Source organism: Hesperophylax consimilis, chromosome 16 (genome assembly GCF_061612785.1).
Source record: "Hesperophylax consimilis isolate HC1 chromosome 16, BYU_Hcon_1.0, whole genome shotgun sequence".
NCBI classification, from domain to species: Eukaryota; Metazoa; Arthropoda; class Insecta; order Trichoptera; family Limnephilidae; genus Hesperophylax; species Hesperophylax consimilis.
In genome coordinates this window covers 7,361,663-7,381,150 of record NC_142851.1, presented here as the reverse complement: position 1 = coordinate 7,381,150, position 19,488 = coordinate 7,361,663, and the positions used below count along the sequence as shown (strand labels likewise).

Below are 19,488 nucleotides of genomic sequence, written 5' to 3'. Positions count from 1 at the left end.
GTAGGATTTCCTGTAATGCAAAATCAGAGTGGTTTATTTATGGCAAAATCAGTGAAACGCGGTGGGGAGAGTGGTATATTTATGGCGGTGGGCAGTGAAACGAAACGTCAGAAATCATCAGAAATGGCGTCTTTGTGTGCCGGTTTATACCGTCTTTTAGAAGTTTCGTTAAGTAATTTCAAAAAGAATTCAGAGACGGGTGTTATCAGTGGATACATTGACAATGAAGTAAATTATGAAGCATGTCTGTGTTCTGTGAACGCGTTGGGGCACTCTTTTTCAACGAGAGACAGTATGAAAAAGAAGTTGGGAGGTAAGTTCTAAACCTTAGGGCCTAGGTCTATGGTATGTCTTCCCATTTCTTCAGTTCATAAGCAGCTGCTGATATTTACGAGTTATTCGAAATTAACATTTCCAATCTTTCAGATGCAGTATACACGTTCTCCCCGCCTTCAGTGGAGTTCTTTGGGATTCCATTTTTTTGGGCTGCCATTTACATTCGGTATGAATGCGTACAGAGAGTGCGCCCAAGGCCCCCGACTACACCGCCCAAATAAAAAGAAGAAAAGAGAGTTGAATTGGTATGTTAATACACCCTTGAACCACATCAGCTAGGCCTACTCCCCCTCGTCTTTCAATAGTAGCATTGACAGAGCACCGAGGACTCTCTGGTCCAAGATTAATGTCTATAACCCCAAAATGATCACCGTATCGTCGGTGATGTGTTTAAAATAAAAAAAAAAAGCGATGGGCCTGCGCCTAGGTAATCTAGGACTAGATTACACCAGGGGCCTTCCTAATATGGCAGTTGGAGCTCCGTCTCATTTAGATTAACACGACAATCACACCAATCACAATTCATCTTTGTGTGTTTAAAAGTGTGCCGTGGCTCGTAACACATCCTCATGTCGTGTTAGTTTAAAGAAGACCGTGCTCAAAGTGCCAAATTAATTAAAGCCCCTGCAGCTATATCTCATTTCACAATTTTAATTCATATCACACTGGATTATAATCACACTTGTAATTTTATACTAATGTCAACATTGCATAGGCCCTAACAACTTTTGTAAAAGTTAATCATCTGCGTCAAATAAATTAACCATGGGCAATTTATTTGCCGCATAAATAATAGGCGTCTTATGCGTATAAGCCTATTAGACCATATACCTTGAATTGTTCTTTCAGGCTGATCACCCAAACCATAAGAAGAAGAGGTTCCGGGTTTTGGACTCCAAGAAGCTTGGTTGTCCCGCAATGATGAGTGTGAAACAAATAAAATATTTTCCAGAATTTCCTGTTCCACCTCAAATTGCAGAAAGAGCAAAAACGAAGGTATGATAGTTTCTTTTCTCTTTTCTCTGCTTATCCCTACACGGGCAATCACTTTATAACATTATTTTAATGTTTTCACTATAGTTAGATCCAGTGTTGTGTCAGATACTTTTTAAAAGTATCTAGATACAGATACAGATACTTGGCAAAATTTGTAGCCAGATACAGATACAAGATACAGTGTAAAATTGTATCTGTATGTAGGTACATATACTTTTTAAAAGTAACTCACAGATACTTGGATACTTTTCTTCTTTTTTGGGGGAAAACTTAAAAAAATAAATATATTATCGAAAACAGCGATTACTTTAATTTCTTAAAGACGGTAGACGTAAACGCTTGTGATTATTTTACATATTTACACCTTGTTTTATTCGTTGCCCAAAAAGATATTGGCAAATTGGCCTGCAAGCGGTGATAACATAAATGTATTAGGGGTCTTCGCGAGTACCCGGGTAGCATATTACTATCCGGGTACCCGACGCCCCTTGGATAAATAAAACATATTATGTGAACTATGTGCAACTTGATTACTTTGGGTTCTGATGGAAAATTTAAAAAAAAATGTAATTATTTTTATTTTATTTTTTAAATTCATTTTTTTTTATATACGGGGGTACCCGGGTACTCGGTTAGTCGGGTTAGGACCCCTAAAATACATGTATATAAACTGCTATAAAATATTATACACTAGATGGACAAAAGTATCCACTAGCTGAATCTGTGGGAAAACTTTAAAATTAACTAGAGAAAATCGGTAAAGAAGTTCACTTCGAAAATAAAGTATCTGAGTATCTGAGGTGTCAGATACTAGTAAAAATGTATCTAGATACAGTTATAGAAATATAGCTAGATACAGATACACAAAAATGTATCTATATACTACACAACACTGGTTAGATGCAAGGTTATACAAATACCGTTTTGGACAACACACATTTGTTTAGAAGGAAATGTGGTGGGAATACGCAACTTCCCATCGCTTACTTAAACACATTTTCAACATTCTTATCTATTGAATTTGACTGTGCTGCCATGGTAGATGTCAGCACAGTACCATGGCCGGAAATATGATTCCCAGGGCCTCAACACTGCAAAATAGAAGGTGTAAAGCATACTTCCCTGTGCCCTTCAGGAAATCAGATATTTTTTTGTTGAAAATATTATTTTATATTTTTTACTGCCTACCAAACCAATAATTACTGTTTTTGTAGGGTTCTGTTATTTTTATTTATAGTAAAACATTGTGGCTTGTTTTCAGATTCTGAAACAAGTGAAGGCAGCCCTTCAATCCACCAGCCCACCTAAATGTGTGCTACGTTATTACGTCTCGGCAACCGGAGAAGCGAGCCACAACCACAGCAGAGACGCGGTCAAGATGACCCAACAAATTCATCCTGACCTGATACAGGAGATCAACAGGCTTGTTGAAGCTGGACTTTCCTCAGTACGAGATGTGTCTCTATTGTTGGAGCAATTTATTAAATATAAATTTCAGGATGGGGCAGAACCTGATCGGCTCAATTCAGGATTTATCTGTCATGTTTTTAAAGGGGTTTGTTCCCTCAATGTTTATATTTCCTTTGTGTGGTGTAATGTATTATTTTCCATTAATAAAATAATATCAAGTTTTTTTATTTTTTTTATTGGTTTTCAAGCTACAATCCCGTTAAACTGCAATAAAGCAGTTTGTCAACAGGATGTTAATGATCAATTACATACATACACACATACTATTATGACTATAACTATACAATTAACACACCTAAATTAATATAAACTATCTCTATTTAGTAACCATTGTTTCAGCATATATCTCAATCTATTTGTAGAATCGCAATTTTTTATATTAATGGGTAACATGTTAAGCATTTTTGGCACGTTAAATTCTAGGGTTCGCCGTCCGTATTTATTATTATATTTTGGAACAAGCATTCCTTCATTCTTTGTAAACCTTGTAATATTCATGTTCCACTTTCTTTTTATAATCAGACTCATATATATGTTGAATCAATATTTTGTACCATAATAAGGCCTGCACCGGTAATATTGTTAAATTCCGATACAACAATGATATGTTTCGTCTCTGTGAAAAAATATGTTTTTGAGCTAATAACCTAACCATAGAATTTTGTACTGATTGCAGGTGGTTTAAATTAGTTTTACAAGAGTGACCCCAAGTAGACCCCCACCATACCGTAAAGTTGTTTCTGCGAGTGATAGGTAAATAATTTTTAAAATATTCACCGGAACGAAACATTTCAGTTTGTATATCCTACCCACTATCGCTCTCAGCCGCTTGCAAGTTTTGTTTATTTGTGTATCCCATTTGAAATGACAATCAACAGTCACCCCCAAATAAACGTATTCATTTACCAGTTCAATACTTTCACACATACAGGGCTGTAAAATGTTTTGATGAATACATATAAAGTTATGTGAAATTATTTTAGGCATGATCTGAAATGAAGCATGTGGAGACCGTATGTGCATCAATTTAGTTTTCTTGGTATTAATGATTAGACCTGCGTCATGTGATCATTTTATCAGGGACGTAAAGTCATGTTGCATATATTTAATCGCAATGGATAATTGTTCATCGGATATGACAAGAGCAGTGTCGTCAGCATATACAAAGTGTCTTACATATTTAAATATTTTTTTCATTATTGATACAAATATAATATAAAGGGTTGGACCCAAAATCGACCCCTGCGGGACTCCAGCATAGATTTTTTTCCTCCAGCTCATTTTTTCTAATATTTTTACACAGATATGTCTATTAAATAAATAATTTTTAAACAAATTAAGTAGGTTACCTCTAATTCCAATAGCTTCTAAGATTTTTAATAATTTCTGTGGGTCAATTGTATCAAACGCTTTGGAGTTATCTATAAATAGTACTAAAACATGTCTTTAATGGTTTAATTCATTATTAATATAATTTGAAAAATCCTGTAATAAATTCTCTGTGCTTTTTTTCTTTTGAAAGCCATATTGTTTTTGGTCTATAATGCTAAATTTTTCTAAGTATATGAATCAATGAATTGCCCAACTTCCTTCATTGCTCACTTATCCTTCAACATACTATATGGCATCCAAATTTTCACATAGACTCCAAATAATGCTAATTTTACTTTCCCATAGGTGTACTGTTTTGTAATGTAAAAAGATTAGATACTTTGAGTATATATTATAGGCCTAGTACGAATCTGTACAAAAGTTGAACATAGGGCCTACCACAAGTCTTTTATTGTCCAAAATTAATTATATTTACAGGAATTAGAATGTGGTTGCCATACCAAACAGTCTTTATTGAGGCTTTGGAATCGACTTTATGATATTGGCCATATAGTAATGTAATCTAACCAAATGAAATCACGGTGCAAGAATTGTATGAAACTAAAGATGAAAATTAGCTATCGGCTGCTCGGCAATATTCGGAAACGCTCGGCCGTGACGTCACAAAAAAAATCTGAGCGGAGAACCAATTTCAAATAAAGCGCCGAAACACTTCACTTCGGGTATGCTCGGATATGTTGGCCACGCCCCTTGTCGACTAGTCGCTGTGCATATAGCGACTCCCTTTCAACTTTCGTCGATCAACTCTGTTGAAAGGTGAGTGATTCATTTATGGGCTATCACACTTGTCGATTAACTTTCAAGTGTCATTCAATACCCACTTGATAAACTAAAATCGCTCTGTGTGATGGGCCATAACAGAGAGAGATGATTTCTTGATTGTTATCTATGGTTATGTTCAGGGTGCTGCCATTTTTTGATGATTTAGTACCGTCTCAAAATATTATTTCTTCTCTAATGACAACTATCTATATGAAATCGTAAGTATGAAAATAATGATCGTGAAAAGCGAAAAATTCTCGTTGCCCCTCTGGGGAGCACGAGCATCATGCCTCTTACTGCAAAAAAAAAACGAAATTGCGATCGCTCTAGTACTGTTCATTACATGAACTGCTCCAAAAGGATCACATAAGCTTTGTTCCTGGCATTTCTATCAGAGTGGCTACGTGAGTGGTTTATTTATGGGGTACGTCTTGCTTGTAGTTTCCCACAAGCAAATTAAATCCTCATATATCTGTCGTTTTTTCGTTAAATGTATGCTGACAGACAACTACGACACGACGTCTCCATAGGCAGACCATAATAATAATAAATTAACCACTCTCGGGCAGACTAAGTAGATTCAACCACGCTACAGACGATTCGATTTGGTTGGCAGTTGGGTGGTTGGATGTTCTTGCGGTAAAGCCGTTCAACTTGATAGTCACGCTCCTTTATCGGATAATAAAAGACTGGAGAATTTAGAACCCTTTAGAAAATAAGAAATTTTAAGAATAATTATCAAAACTGTATATAGAAAATATTTATTCCAATACCTAATATTTTTAGCCTACATGAACGTACCTTCTCATGTAATATATCCTACACCACCTCCATCACCTCTACAGCCATAATAATAAAAATGACAAAAATGGTATATGTCCCCTTCAGTTTTGTAATATACCTACATATATTTTTTTCAATAAAAAGGGAAATGTAATTAACATACCCACATAGTAAACACAAAATAAATGACTGAACGACGCGATTTTTTATAATATAATTTATTCCGCAAATAATTGAGGCCGTAATACAACCCTGCATTAAACAAGCCCAAATAAATAACCAATACTTGAAGAGTTCTTCGCGCCTAAGGGCCCGTTCCCACTTCCGTTTTCAAATCGGAGGCGGGTCCCGTTTTAAAAACGGATGCTCTACGGCCCTGTTCACACTTCTGTTTTAAAAACGGATCCGTTTTAAAATCGGATCACACTCTACGAAAACAAACAATTGTCAATTCAACCAAAACATTTTATTTGCTCATTTTTCAGTAGCCGATCGTGCGCAATGGACGATGATGAAGCTCTTGTTGTCATGTGGTACTTATTAAAAAGAAGGGAAAAAATGAAAAGAAAATTTTGGGTGAAAGATTTTTGTAGAAACTTTCCAAGAGTTAATTGGTGAGTTGAGAAGTGATTAACTAAAGTTCTTTAATTATTTTAGAATGTCTATCACTTCCTAACCATCTACTGAAACGAATTTCAGAGAGCTTAACGCATCAAAATACAAAATTGAGAGATTGCATTTGTCCTGAAGAAAGGCTATCGATATTTTTAAGGTAAGAAAACAAATACAACTCAAATATTTTTTTATTATGGTGTTTATTAAACTAATGCGCTCTTCCGTGAATCGTGCAGCTCATTTAAGCTTTAAAATAAAGAAAAATAAGTAAGGTTTAAAAAATAAATTTTGAAACATGTTGACAATTTTGATATAAAAAAGTAGTGTACACCAAGCGTTTTGTTTTTATTTAATTAAAAATAAAATATTGTAGTTTCTTGGCTACTGGGTCTTCCAGTGGCGGTCCGTGAGTTAGATTGCTAGGATAAAAATACGTTTTAATTTATTTTTTTAACAAAATAACCAAATACAAGTACGCAGCGTGCCTGCTTCCTTGCGACTGGGAGCGGGCGGGGAGGGGTCGGGGTGTGGCGGGGACTCTGCCGGAACGACTAGGCGACAAGTGTGAACAGCTCCATACAAAACTATGAGCGAGCGAGTTCCGACACGATTTGAAAACGGATGCGATCGTGTCGGACAAGTGTGAACAGCTCCATACATCCACTACAGCCGCTAGGGCATCCGTTTTTAAAACGGGACCCGCCTCCGATTTGAAAACGGAAGTGGGAACGGGCCCTTATAAGTAACAACGCGTGATTTTAACCAACACATCAATAATAATCATGTGCCGGTCAAATGCCATACCATATTGTGTTTATATATTGGTTGATAGTGTATCACACACTGCATGACGTCATGATTTCGATTAATGTGAAGGATGACGTCAGAAACTTTGCTTGAAATAAATATAACACCGTTAATTACTGACATTTGCTATTACGCTGCCTTTAAGCTATCTGTAAGGTACTTATATTTTTTGTATTCAGATAGCTGATTACATTTTATAAAATAAACTCCGAGATAGGTACAATCTAAAATATTTGGAACTGGGTTAATTTTGTGAATGAAAAAATGAACTTGCCCAGCCATAGCTGGGAAACAAAATAGCTTAACTCTAGTGCCCATTTCCCATTGCGACACTATGCGCGGGCCTTTTCATAAATGTTCATTTAAACCAAGTCAAAATTGGTTTGGGGTTATTTCTTAGTGAATAGGCTGTGTCTAATTACTAATTAGTCAATGTGTAAAATAGATGATATTAAGTTGAAAAACTGATATCGGTCAAATTTGACTTTATTTGGTTTTACGCCCAGCCGGGCTTTTACGTGGATTTTAAGAACAGAATAAACCTAGTGAGCTATTGAAAATTATACACAAAGTTTTTAAAGCATGAAATAACGATGAAACAATATTAGTAAAACATGTAACAGTAACATACAACAATATAGAAACGAGAACAATACTACAAATAACCACCTCCTGAGTTGATGCACATATGTGCTCGTTTTACAGCATTTTCTTGTTATTTTTTTTTTATAATGATAAACTAATAATAATAATATTTGGATGATTTGTATAGCGCCGTTTTTGTGCAAAATCACCTCAAGGGCGCTGTACAAATATATAATACATATATTTATGTTATTACTAACTATATATGGAGATAATATACAGTACTATATTTACCTGGTAGGTCACTTGAGATAAACACTTATTATTACTAATTATTAATTAATTAACATTAACTAATTGTTTATTAGCGAAATTTAGATACAGGATTTAGGACATAATTGGATATAACTGGACTTTCTCTGAGGAATGGTATATTTAATTTAAGGGTATGACAGCTTAAAAAGGTAAGTTTTTAGTTTAGACCTGAATTCTGTTGGACTTGTCATGGATCTTAGTTCCGGAGGGAGTTTATTTCAATCCTTCGGCCCAGATACTCCGAAAGCGTGATCACCAAACTTAGTATTTGGCTTGCGCTTAGGTTTCATCAGTCTGCTTCGACAAGGTTTTTTATGCATAGCACAAAGGATAACAAATTATAATAAGCAATAATTAGTGGCCTGAAATATCAATACAAATTGAAAATATCTCCCGAGTAAAAATAAATGCCGCCGACGGGAATCAAACCCGTACCTTCTGATGTCCGGTCAGGTGCTCTGGACCACTGAGCTACTTCGGCTTATTTTAAACACGCCAAATAATTCAATACGTACTAGTACTTCAATCAAAAATTACTATGTAATATATTTTTTTCACCTGTAAACAATCAACTATTTTTTGTTGATTTTGAAACGAGTTTATGTAGAAATGTTAGAGGTCAGTGAATATTGACGCATTATCTATTTGGAATTTCCCATATGTTATGTTATGTTTCCGCAACAATCAATTTATTATTTGGTAATTTTTCGAGCATCTATGTAAATTTATAATGGTTTGCTAAACGATTTATTTATTTGGGAAATACCACATAATATTATATTGATGTGTTCTGTACACAGTTTTATTTGTTGTGTCTTCTGTTTGCGCTGTTATTTTCCAGGTATTGTGGAATTTAAAACAGGTCGCTAGGGGTCTAGGGCAATTGTTGCAACATCCGAATTTCAATTATTTGGTCATTAGTGTAATTACTCTCAAAATTAATCTATTTATTTATTTGGGGAAAAACGTTAATAATAATAGTGTTGTTTCACATTAACCGTTTTCTTCTCATCTTGCTTTTATTGTCTTCTTTCTTTCTTTTCTTATATTTGATTTGTTAACTTCGGTGACCGGATAACTCAGCAAAATGACAATTCAACACACCTATAAAAAGTACTTTTCATAACTTTATAGCACTTTTTATAGGTGTGTTGAATCATTTTGAGGAGTCATTTTGAGGAGTTATCAGGGAACCGTTAAGTTCATTTGAATCTCCTTTGTATTATATATGTAAATTGTTTTTCCTTAATTTGATAAGATGTTCTCACTAATGTGTGAACACTTACAAGAAAATATAGATGTAACCTTCATAATAAATCATGCAGAGATGTGCAAAATGGGTACCCAAAACCATTTGAAATGCAAAATGGAAATGGGTCAAAACTTTTCCATTTGAAAATGCAAAATGGTTTTTAGAAAAGCATTTCAAATGAAAAATACCTATTTTCAAAATGCATTGAAAATGCAAAATGGTTTCTCAGGTCAAACAATCAAAATAATTATAGAATTTTTAAACAATTTTGTCATTTAATAATGGACATCAATGTAAAACAAACATATTACATGATGGTAAATCCAAAAACACCACGACTACAGATCATGAAACCACAAAAAATTTGCGCGGGACTAATGTTGCCAACGTAAAAACATAGAAACTGCTATCTAACATTTAATATTACAGCGTCATGGCCCCATGTTCAGTATTTGAATCAGTATTTTTTGTAATGGTATCACTCAATTGCCAGGGCTCCTACCAGGGAGCAACTTGACAAATGTAACTGACTGATATTTGGGGCTTATGAAAAAAAGATGAGTGGAGATAGTAGGAAGAATGTTGCAAAAAAGGATTTAAAATGGAAAATGCATTGAGAAAAGCATTTAAATGCAAAATGGAAAATACCCATTTTGCATTTCCATTTGAAATGGATTTATTTGAAATAAAGCACATCTCTGAAATCATGTAACCTAACAGTAAAAATTATGAAACATTAAAATTAAATCACCGCCGATTGGGCCACTTCTTCGACTCGTTTTTGTGTAAGACGGCTCTTTTGTGGAACGAGTTATAGGCATCTGGTTTTCCTCCTTCATATAATCTGGGCCTCTTTAAGATCTGCATTAATAAATCCCTCCCCACAGCCTCTATTTTAACCCACCTCACGACGCTGCCCAACCGGGTGGCGACATAGCTCCCCTGACTGTACGGTCAGGGGCGCTCTTGTGAGGTGACGCCATAAATAGACCAGACCACTCACTAGGTCGATATCTTTAAGTTTTTTGTATGAAACAAATTGGTCATAAAAAACCATAGTTATGCCAATATATAGACAGTACAATTCTCATTCGGAACCTACTTATTATTACTATACACCAATGACAAACTATGAAAGTTTATTCCATAGACTTTCAGAGTTTTTTAGGCAACAATATGATGTCACAATATTCAACAGTTCCAATTTTTGATAGGAGTTATACACCCCTAAGAGTCGCATAAAAAAAATCATTCAAAAATTGCAAATATTATTTATTTTGAACTATCCCAGTTATCATAATAATCCATGTGCATGTAACTTTGGCAACTGAAAATTGAAACCGCAGTGACAATTCATTTCAGTTTCAGATTAACCATCTCTATTCCTGTGTTGCAAGAATGTGACTTGAGACGCCCGGTCTACACAATTTCACATTTGTAACAACAGTAACAATACCCCCTACTTACCTAAGTCAAACAAATGTGAGAGTAGCTGGATGACGGGTAATCGGGTTTCAGGTCATGAATGACCCGAAATCCCATTAAATATCGCGCCCAGGTCATGCTAAACCACTGATTGACCCAGCTCTAGTCCGTCCATTACATTATTACTTACTGGAGAATTTCGTACAAAATAAAAACAGAATTTATTTCATAAATATAATATGTATTTCAAAAAATTCATAAGCTCAAATATATTAAAGTCACACACACAAACATGATTCACAAAATCATAATTCTTGTACAAAAATAGTGTATTAAGAATATTTTCATAGCCACAGTGCGGTGCAACATAAATCTACTACATTACTGAAATTATTTATATTATAATTATTATTGCTATTTCACATGACATAATATTATGTAGCATGAATAAGACACGCTACGGACACACAAAAAGCACCAATCATCCTTTCTCATTCAAATATTGCTGATAAAGAAAGGAAAGGAATAAAATATTTGGTTTGAATAAGAAAGAAAAGTTTACAAAAAATTATAACAATTTCATGTTTACAGTTAAACTATTCCTCTCATTAATACACCTATGTAAAAAATTACAAAAATTATGATACTTAAATAATTATCTTTCCACGCATAAATGTAAAAGTTCGAAGGATAGTTTCACATTGGCGGCTTGCGGCGCGATTTAGCAGTGCAATTTAGAACGATTAAGCCGCATACATTGTTTTGTAGGGCTGTACACATTAGTGACTTAGCGATTCAAAACGATGTACGCTGAATCGCACTGATAAGTCACCAATGCGAAACTAGTCTAAAACGATGAATTGATTTACGAATAAAATAAAATTTCTAAAGCAAGTCGTTTTTATAAATTTCTTACCATAAATAATGTGTATGAATAGAAAACATGGCCGAAATTATCACAAGATTACTCTAAGATTCTTCATACCTTAAAAAAACATATTTATATAATTATGCCACGTTAAGTCATTTATTCTAAATTTTCACTCCCGCAAATTGTCTAATTTGAGCGTTTTATGATAAAATTTTCTCTTAAATAAAATAAATACTATTAACTGTTAGATAATTTTGCATGTTTGACATGGAATAATATGAGGAAACAATTTTTCTACAATATTAATAAAATGAGCATGTTTTTAAACTCTATAAATGAAGTCAATGCTCCATATTTTTTTAATTTATTTTATATTAAAAAAAAAAATACTGTTCTGTCGGAAATTTGTCTAAATCTCAAACATTTATAATATTTGGCTCAGTAATTATTTCACTAAATATTGCTTTTTTATTTAGTTCTGTGTTTTATAATGCCATTTGAAAAATGGTTAAAATCTGTGTGATGATTCAAAATCGAGAAAAAAATATAATATTCAACTAACTGAATATATTTTTTAACATAAATTACCAACCTTATCATTAAGTCAGGAAGGATATATGATTAGATACTAACAATTGTCCATATTTGTTATAAATCGTACATTTCAAAATGACAAAATAAAAGGGTTTTTTGACCAGGATAAAACTTTATTTAATATACAATGAATGGTCACAAGATAAATTTTAAAAACAAACAAAAAATTAAGAGATCTGTAATAAAATTGTATCGATTGGACTGATTTTCCTTGGTTTTTTTTATTCACTTGATAACTTACTTTTAGTTATGTTGATAAATTTAATAATGCATTTGCAGTTTCAGACAGAATTTATTATTTCTTAGAAATACACTTCTCTAACTCTGACATTTAATGACATATTGTTATTGCGGACAATCAACCCAAGGAAACTGTCAAATGTATTGAAAAAACAACTGGAACTTAATGAATTATTATAATCTACGACGTTTATTGATAAATGTACTGTGGATTTGCTTTTCATAATCCAAGTTACTTGTAAAATTTGGTAATTTTTTAGAACATTTTTTTTAAATTTTGAAGATGAAGGCAAAATGATCTCACCATGGCAAAGGAAATCTCATTTCCTTTGATTTTAAATAAAGAACTTTAAAAGAATTTAGATCTCTCTATGTTATTTATTACATTTTTTTTAAAACCGAATTTTACATAGACAAATAATGCTCAAGAGAAAAAAAAATGAAAGCTGTGGAAATACAGAATTATCCACAGACAAATGTTTGAATTTAGAATAAATCATGAAGGCAAAGCATTATTTTTGGGTTGCAATTTTAAGGCTAAAAGATTCATTATTTATAGGCTATTAGTCTTTTTTAAATTTAAAGGCTGACGAGTTTATTGTTGACCATAGTGTCGGGGGATCCTATCTCAGGAATGGTTTTGTGTTGCTGGGTGGCGCAGGGTTGCACGGGGGTAAGTCCAGTGCCCCCCTCCATGAGACTCTCGAAGTTGAAGGGGATGCCATTTGAGGGGGTGGTGATGGCGATGCCGGCTACCTCATTCATGTTGGGGTTGTTCTTGAGGATGTGCGCCTGCGCAGGTGTGAGGCTGAGCGGTACGTTGAGAAAGTTGGGGCGGTTCGGACGGGTGCCCATGCCCCCCATGGAGGGGCCCTGACCGGAGGAGACTACCAGTGGGTTCGCCGATGACAGCATTACTCTGAAAATTAATAAAACAAAAAATTTGTTAGTTATATTTAAATTAAACTACCTAATTACAAAATATAATATTGGATACAATTTTTAATGAATCTCTTACACTAGTGGCCAAAACCAGTTGGTAATTCCTCACTTTTGTGCAAAATGGCAATTGGTTGATTTGTATAAATAAAAAATAAATTTAAATAACTTTGCACACACCACTATCAAAAAATAAATTGAAAATTTCTATTTTTACGCTACTAAGTGATTTTGCAATTATTGAAGAAAAATTAATTTCATCATGAAGTATCGATAATCTGCTTTAAGGGGCGGGAATAGGGGGTGGGGGTGGTTTTTCGAAATCTCATGAAGATTGAGACATGCCTCTTGTTTTGAAGGTTGCAAAATTGTGTCCGAAATTTCATCAATCTTGGAATACAATTGTATAACAATCAAATCCACGCCACCAATCAAATACCACAGACCCTGTTATTTATATAAATAGAATACTGTCTACATTTGATTTAAAAAACTAAAGCCCTGGCAACGCCGGGGATTTAAGTTAGTGTTTTATAAAGGGAGAACTAAAAAAGCAAGCAAACTGTGATTCACGAGTTATAATTTCCTTCCTTATTAGATAGCAAAATGGACTGAGTCATTATTTATGAGTAATCTCTGAATACAAAGTACCAACTTCATGATGCGGTAAGTGTGCCTCAAATACTAATAAGCAAGGTAAAGTTGTCAACTTAGGACAAGACTTTGACACTGGGCACTCAGGTTATGGGTTCAATCCTGGCGATTTCCATTCAATTTATCTGGGTCTATCAGGTAACTTCCATTCCTCCTATCATCCATTTACATCTGCATTACAAAATTCCAGTGGTATACTTAAAAAAATAAATTTAAAAAATATGTATGTCAATTCTTACCTTTTATTAATCTGCGGTGACGTGAAAACATCTGCGTCCAGGTTGATGGGGGGTTCCACCATCTCCACTTTAACTCTCACGGTGTCCTCTCCTTCCTGCTGGAACCCTTGTTGCTGTATTTGATCTGGTCTGTTATTCTCAGAGGCCAGCAGGGTCTGGTAGGCCGGCTTCACGTCCGGGGGGCTCTTAGCCCTGCGGTTAGTCTGCAGCCGACAACAAGCACGATGCGTCTCCAGGATAAACTCCAACTCTTCCCTATCGTGCTGTAGCTGGCGTATCTCGGATTGTAAATTTTGCTTCTTGCGCTCGAGGCCTTCGGTTTCTTCGATCAGCTCGTTGGTGTGATCGAGGCGGCGTTTGCGGCATCGCGCGGCCGCCATCTTGTTGCGCTCACGGCGTACATTTCGGCGTTCTTCTTCTTCAGGGCTGACATTAGGCTGATTGTGGTTGGGGCGACGGCCCCCCATGCCCCTGCGGCGGGGGGCTGAGGAAGAAGATGAGGAGCTGTGTGGGACTGGCGAGGGGGAGGGGCTAGGGGACGGGGACGGGGAGCCCTGGCTGTCTATGCTGCAGCTAGAGCTGGTAGGCCCCGGGGAGACCCTCAGGGTGCCGCCAGTAAAGCCAACTGTTTGTTGAATGCCTGAAAAGTAAACAAAAAAAATGTTGAGTAATTTTTCCCACGATTTCACACCACACATCTTTCAATCGAATTGATATAAAAACTGATTTAGATACATTGATATATACAACAAGCAAAGCTGGATCTAATGTATTTCTTCGTACGTAATTTAATCCAGGTACTTTCTTTATCGATTGATTCTTAAAATTTGATTATATTGGTATGTAACCTTTTGGTTCTGAAATGTCTTTGGACTAACTAACTCCAGGATAAACAGATAACAAGGGGAAATGTAAATTAGATACAACATACATTCATAATTAATTTACTATCCCGACGAGTAAGACTCTCAAGACAGACGAATTTGAAGTGCACAGTGATCGGTAATTACAATGGAAACTGAGTTGGTACCCTTTGGTTATAGACCGTTTAGCACGTGCTCCGTCTCCCTTACACTTGCCTGACATAGTTAGTTCTGTATATGAAATTTAAGCACAAAATGGTCAAACTTTTGAATCACGAAACCCACATTGCGTTTCTCGTCTTCTTCTTATTCTATGGGAACTCTGCAAGTAAAGAAGGCTTGTATTTGTATTGCTAGCATTTATTTGTTGGTGGCCTGTAATGCCGCTCCCGTCTCCCGCATCGGGTTCCACTCCAGACAACGGCTAGGGAATATTAATTTGTTTTTGATTGGACCGTAGTCTGAGATTGAACTTGGCGCTAACGGAGAAGTAATATGATTAATATTAATAAGTCTATTCACCTTGTGAGGTTGGCGCTATGGGCGGAGGCACGAACCCTGCCTGGCTGCTATGTTGCTCGGCCTGGCACTGCAGCTCGATGAAGGTCTGTTCAATGCTGCGCAGCGTGGTGGGGGTTAGGGTGGCCGTGGTGCGGGTTGGGACCCCCGAGTTCAGACCGTCCAACTGGGCCAACTAAAACAACAACAAGAACACATTATTGAAGGATGATTCATGGATATTATTTGGTAGGTAAAATATGTTTTGAAAGATCAATGTAATCGTTGCGTTATTTTAGCAGGTAACAAAATATATAATAACTGTAGATAGATATATTGTTATATTATTACAGTGTATAAATTAGTTCTGATGTAGTTGACTTTGATGTTTTGTGAAATAGTTTCATATGGACCAGCATGTTTGCAGTATTTTCTGTTCCTTTCTGGGTACATATCTAGTATGTCATTTTTTTACAAGCTTTAAATATTTTGGTTTTTTGTGTAACATTTATGATATCTAGACAATATTACTGTGTAGGCCATTTTTGAAATACACATCATTAACAAACACATTATTAAAAAGAACCTTTTAATTTTCAACTTGTGTGCATGTCCATATAAAGTCAATCATGGAAGCTAGCAGGATAAAATCAGTGGGTTGAAACTAGAAACAACAAGCAACACCAAACGCTCATTTCTATTTGCAACATACATAGTAGATTTGCCTACCTAGGCACTAAAAAACATTTAAGAGCTGTTTAAATTAAGACAAGAATTGACAGCTCTCGCAATAAAAAAAAAACAATGAAAGTGTTACTTGTTTAATGTTATTTGTTATTACTTGTTGTTAATAAATCGAAGGCAGGAATTATATGTTTCATGAAACTGAAACACAAACACAAAAAAAACTATGTTCTTCATTATTTTTTGGTTGTTTACGTTTTTGAAGAAATTAAGAACTCAATATAATGATGTATGCATTAAACCCACCTAGGAATAGTTCCAATAAGCATCACCTTGGTTGGGAGGGTAATGGGGCGGGGGTGGGGGGTTAGATTACCAAAAAGGAAAACATTGGCACAAGCCTGGCGCATGCTTTTGGCGGTATTAGTGGCACTGACACTCTGTTATCTGTTATACCTGCTGGAACCACAGCTCTTTAGCCAAAATACTCGCAATCTCACACGCGTCCATGTTTCCCGAATTATTCATCATCGCGGAAAATTCCCGGTGGGCAATAAACAGAAATAGGTACTCGCGAAAATGCAGATTTTAAAACTTTTAACAATTTGCCCCGATTTCGTTCGAATTTTTGATGATATGTGATTTTAAAGCTGTCGCGTTTTCGTTTTTAGCGCGATGGCTTTAATTGTTTCGATATAATCGAAATTTCGATTAAGAGTTAGTTCGATTTGGTTGGTTCGTTCGTTCGATGCGGCGGTGGACCGCGGATTGAGAGACAGTCCGCTTTTAGTGCCGCGGGGAGCGCGGGCGGCGCTTAGAGCGTGAGCGTTCTCGGCGGAGGCGGCCGCCGCTGTCTGCGGACTCTAGGCAGCGTCACATTCTAATTGCGCGGATTGTTATTTTGCATCGGGAATTTTGGCGGGCCGCCATGTGCGGGGGGTACAGGTAACACCAGGTAATGCACGATAATAGAGAACTCACCACACACATAACACATCTATCTACGAGAAGTGGGGATTATTAATAACTCGGCTGTCGGTACGGAAACATTGCGTGAAGAGAAGCCGGAACAGGCACATCTGGAGAAGGACCTTAACCCTTTGACAGGGGGATGAAGGGGTCCATAACGAATGAATGTATTCATAATACAACTATTGCTCGTGCTCAGGATAGCTCCAGCCAGATTAAAATATAAATGTTATGAGCACCGAAGACCCGGCGAAAACTGAACCATCTTTCATAATTTGTACGTTTTTTTACTCTGTCTGACCTGCCTGTTCGTGACATCACACGGCGTGATGGTAGGTCAAACAGTTCATAACTTTTTTGAGCGAACGCATACAAAACGGTGACTCATCGGTGAGTCCAATGGCTAAAATTTGCGGTGTTAAAACAATTATTATAATATAACTAGTGATGTACGATTCTTAAAATAGCGAGGATTTTTGCTATTTAAACATCGACCTACACTGCTGATACAAACAATATGCATTAGAATAATTAATTGATAAAAACAACCATGTATAATAATATACTTCTGGCGAAAAAAGAAAAGCCAATGGACGGTTTAATTCCATAGACAAATTAATGTGCGTAAGTTGTTTCCTTTACTGCTAAATTACTCAGTGGAAAATGCCCTTACGGTCGAAATGCAAGACGATTTTAAAGCTAAGTTTCTTGTACACGTTGCAAAGAGTAGGAGATAAGGGGATAAGTTTATATGAATGATCTTCAAAGTGATGCTGCGGAGGGTTGTGTAATGACATTTGGCAATGATCCAATGGGCAGAGACAAGTCTGGTTCAGCGGGATCTCCCGATGACCGGGGGATAAAATTATCCCTTGGTTTAGAGGGGATAATGACCGGAAGGATTTAGCGGTACTTATACACGGTGTCCGGAAACTCGCAGTACAAGCGGAAAACTGGTGAACCAACATCACATTATCGTTTTTTTTTTATTTTATTTTTTGGAAAATAGAAGGTTAAAAAACCTTTGGAGCCTGGTCTAAGTTTCGACACTTAAAAGTCATTAAGCAGTCACTAATATTAACACCCTAGCGACCGATTTTTTTTAAATTAAATCTAAAAAATTTCAACTTCAGACTCGATTTTCTCGAAAACGAAAGTTCAAATCAGACAAGTTATACCACAAAAACGACTGCAAAATGTGATATAGATTCTACTAGTTTTAACAACGACAAAACATAGAACATTGTACTAGATTATAATGAACTGCGCCATTAAGTCAGGTAACCCCAAAAATAATCATTTTGTGGGTTGCCCGTTTATATGGTCAAGTATTGCAGATATGTCATACTTTTTTCACCCCCTTAGCGCGATAAAATCTCGCATGCTTAAAATCTATAGCTTTAACGGCAAACTGAGCATTTTATTCACTGTGGGGGAGGGGAGAGGGGGTATTGATTTGCAGCCGTGAAGTGACCCAGCTAACCTTCAGACTAATCGAGTTCATTGCCTATATTGGCTCCCAGAATTCAAGAATGCTAAGAACATCTCAATATACATGTACTGATTGCTGATAAAATACTCTGGTTTGATACTAGGTAGGTACTTCCCAAAACAACATTTATTTGAATTCAACATTTTAAATGGTTGATAGTTTGATGCTACGTAGGAACTTTACAAAACAAATTTTATTTGAATGCAATCTAAATTGTTGATTGTTTCTAGTTAGGTACTTGCCAAAACAATATTTATTTGAATTCAACCTTTTAAACGGTTGATAATTTGATGCTAGGTAAGTACCTACCAAACCAAAGTTTATGCGTATGCAATATTTGTTTAAAATTAATGATCTAAAAGAAGGTCAATTTTGTAATCTAGTGTGTGAACGGATATTTATTTATTTCATCGGGGCGTTTATCGGCACAGATGTGTGCAGAATAATCTTTATTTATATTTAATGTCACATGCCGTTGAGGAAAAGCGATAATAAACATCGTATCGCGCGGGAAAACCAAGGCTGAGCATTATTGGCTTCCTGTCACAAATTGCGGCAATATTTTGCATACAAATTAATTAACTCTACGCACTATACAATGTTTAAATACAGCTTGACGACTATTTTTTGATATCCATAGTTTTTAGGTTCGGTTAAAGTCGTTTCCAAACCAGTTTAAGGGTGTCAACTACGGAAATACCTGATTA

General features: G+C 35.7%; 1 protein-coding gene and 1 long non-coding RNA gene across 4 annotated transcripts in view; one reads left to right on the top strand and one right to left on the bottom strand.

The window, feature by feature from the left end:
- Nucleotides 1-2: 2 nt before the first annotated feature.
- LOC149416624 (uncharacterized) lies at nucleotides 3-2,856 on the top strand. The gene is made up of 4 exons (XR_016303435.1): nucleotides 3-313; nucleotides 427-581; nucleotides 1,186-1,332; nucleotides 2,594-2,856. It is a non-coding gene; the product is annotated as an uncharacterized LOC149416624 (long non-coding RNA).
- An 8,102-nt stretch (nucleotides 2,857-10,958) lies between these two features.
- Nucleotides 10,959-19,488, bottom strand: part of kay (transcription factor kayak) — a 62,310-nt gene continuing 53,780 nt past the window's right edge. For 2 of the 3 annotated variants that reach the window (XM_089640842.1, XM_089640843.1), the window contains exons 2-4: nucleotides 15,661-15,832; nucleotides 14,276-14,915; nucleotides 10,959-13,362 (exon numbers count right to left, since the gene is read on the bottom strand). In XM_089640842.1, the coding sequence (XP_089496968.1) occupies nucleotides 13,023-13,362; nucleotides 14,276-14,915; nucleotides 15,661-15,832 (1,152 nt within the window). In that variant the 3' untranslated portion in view covers nucleotides 10,959-13,022. Of the gene's footprint in view, nucleotides 13,363-14,275; nucleotides 14,916-15,660; nucleotides 15,833-16,776; nucleotides 17,128-19,488 lie in introns of those variants that run through there. The other variant, XM_089640844.1, reaches the window with a different exon arrangement.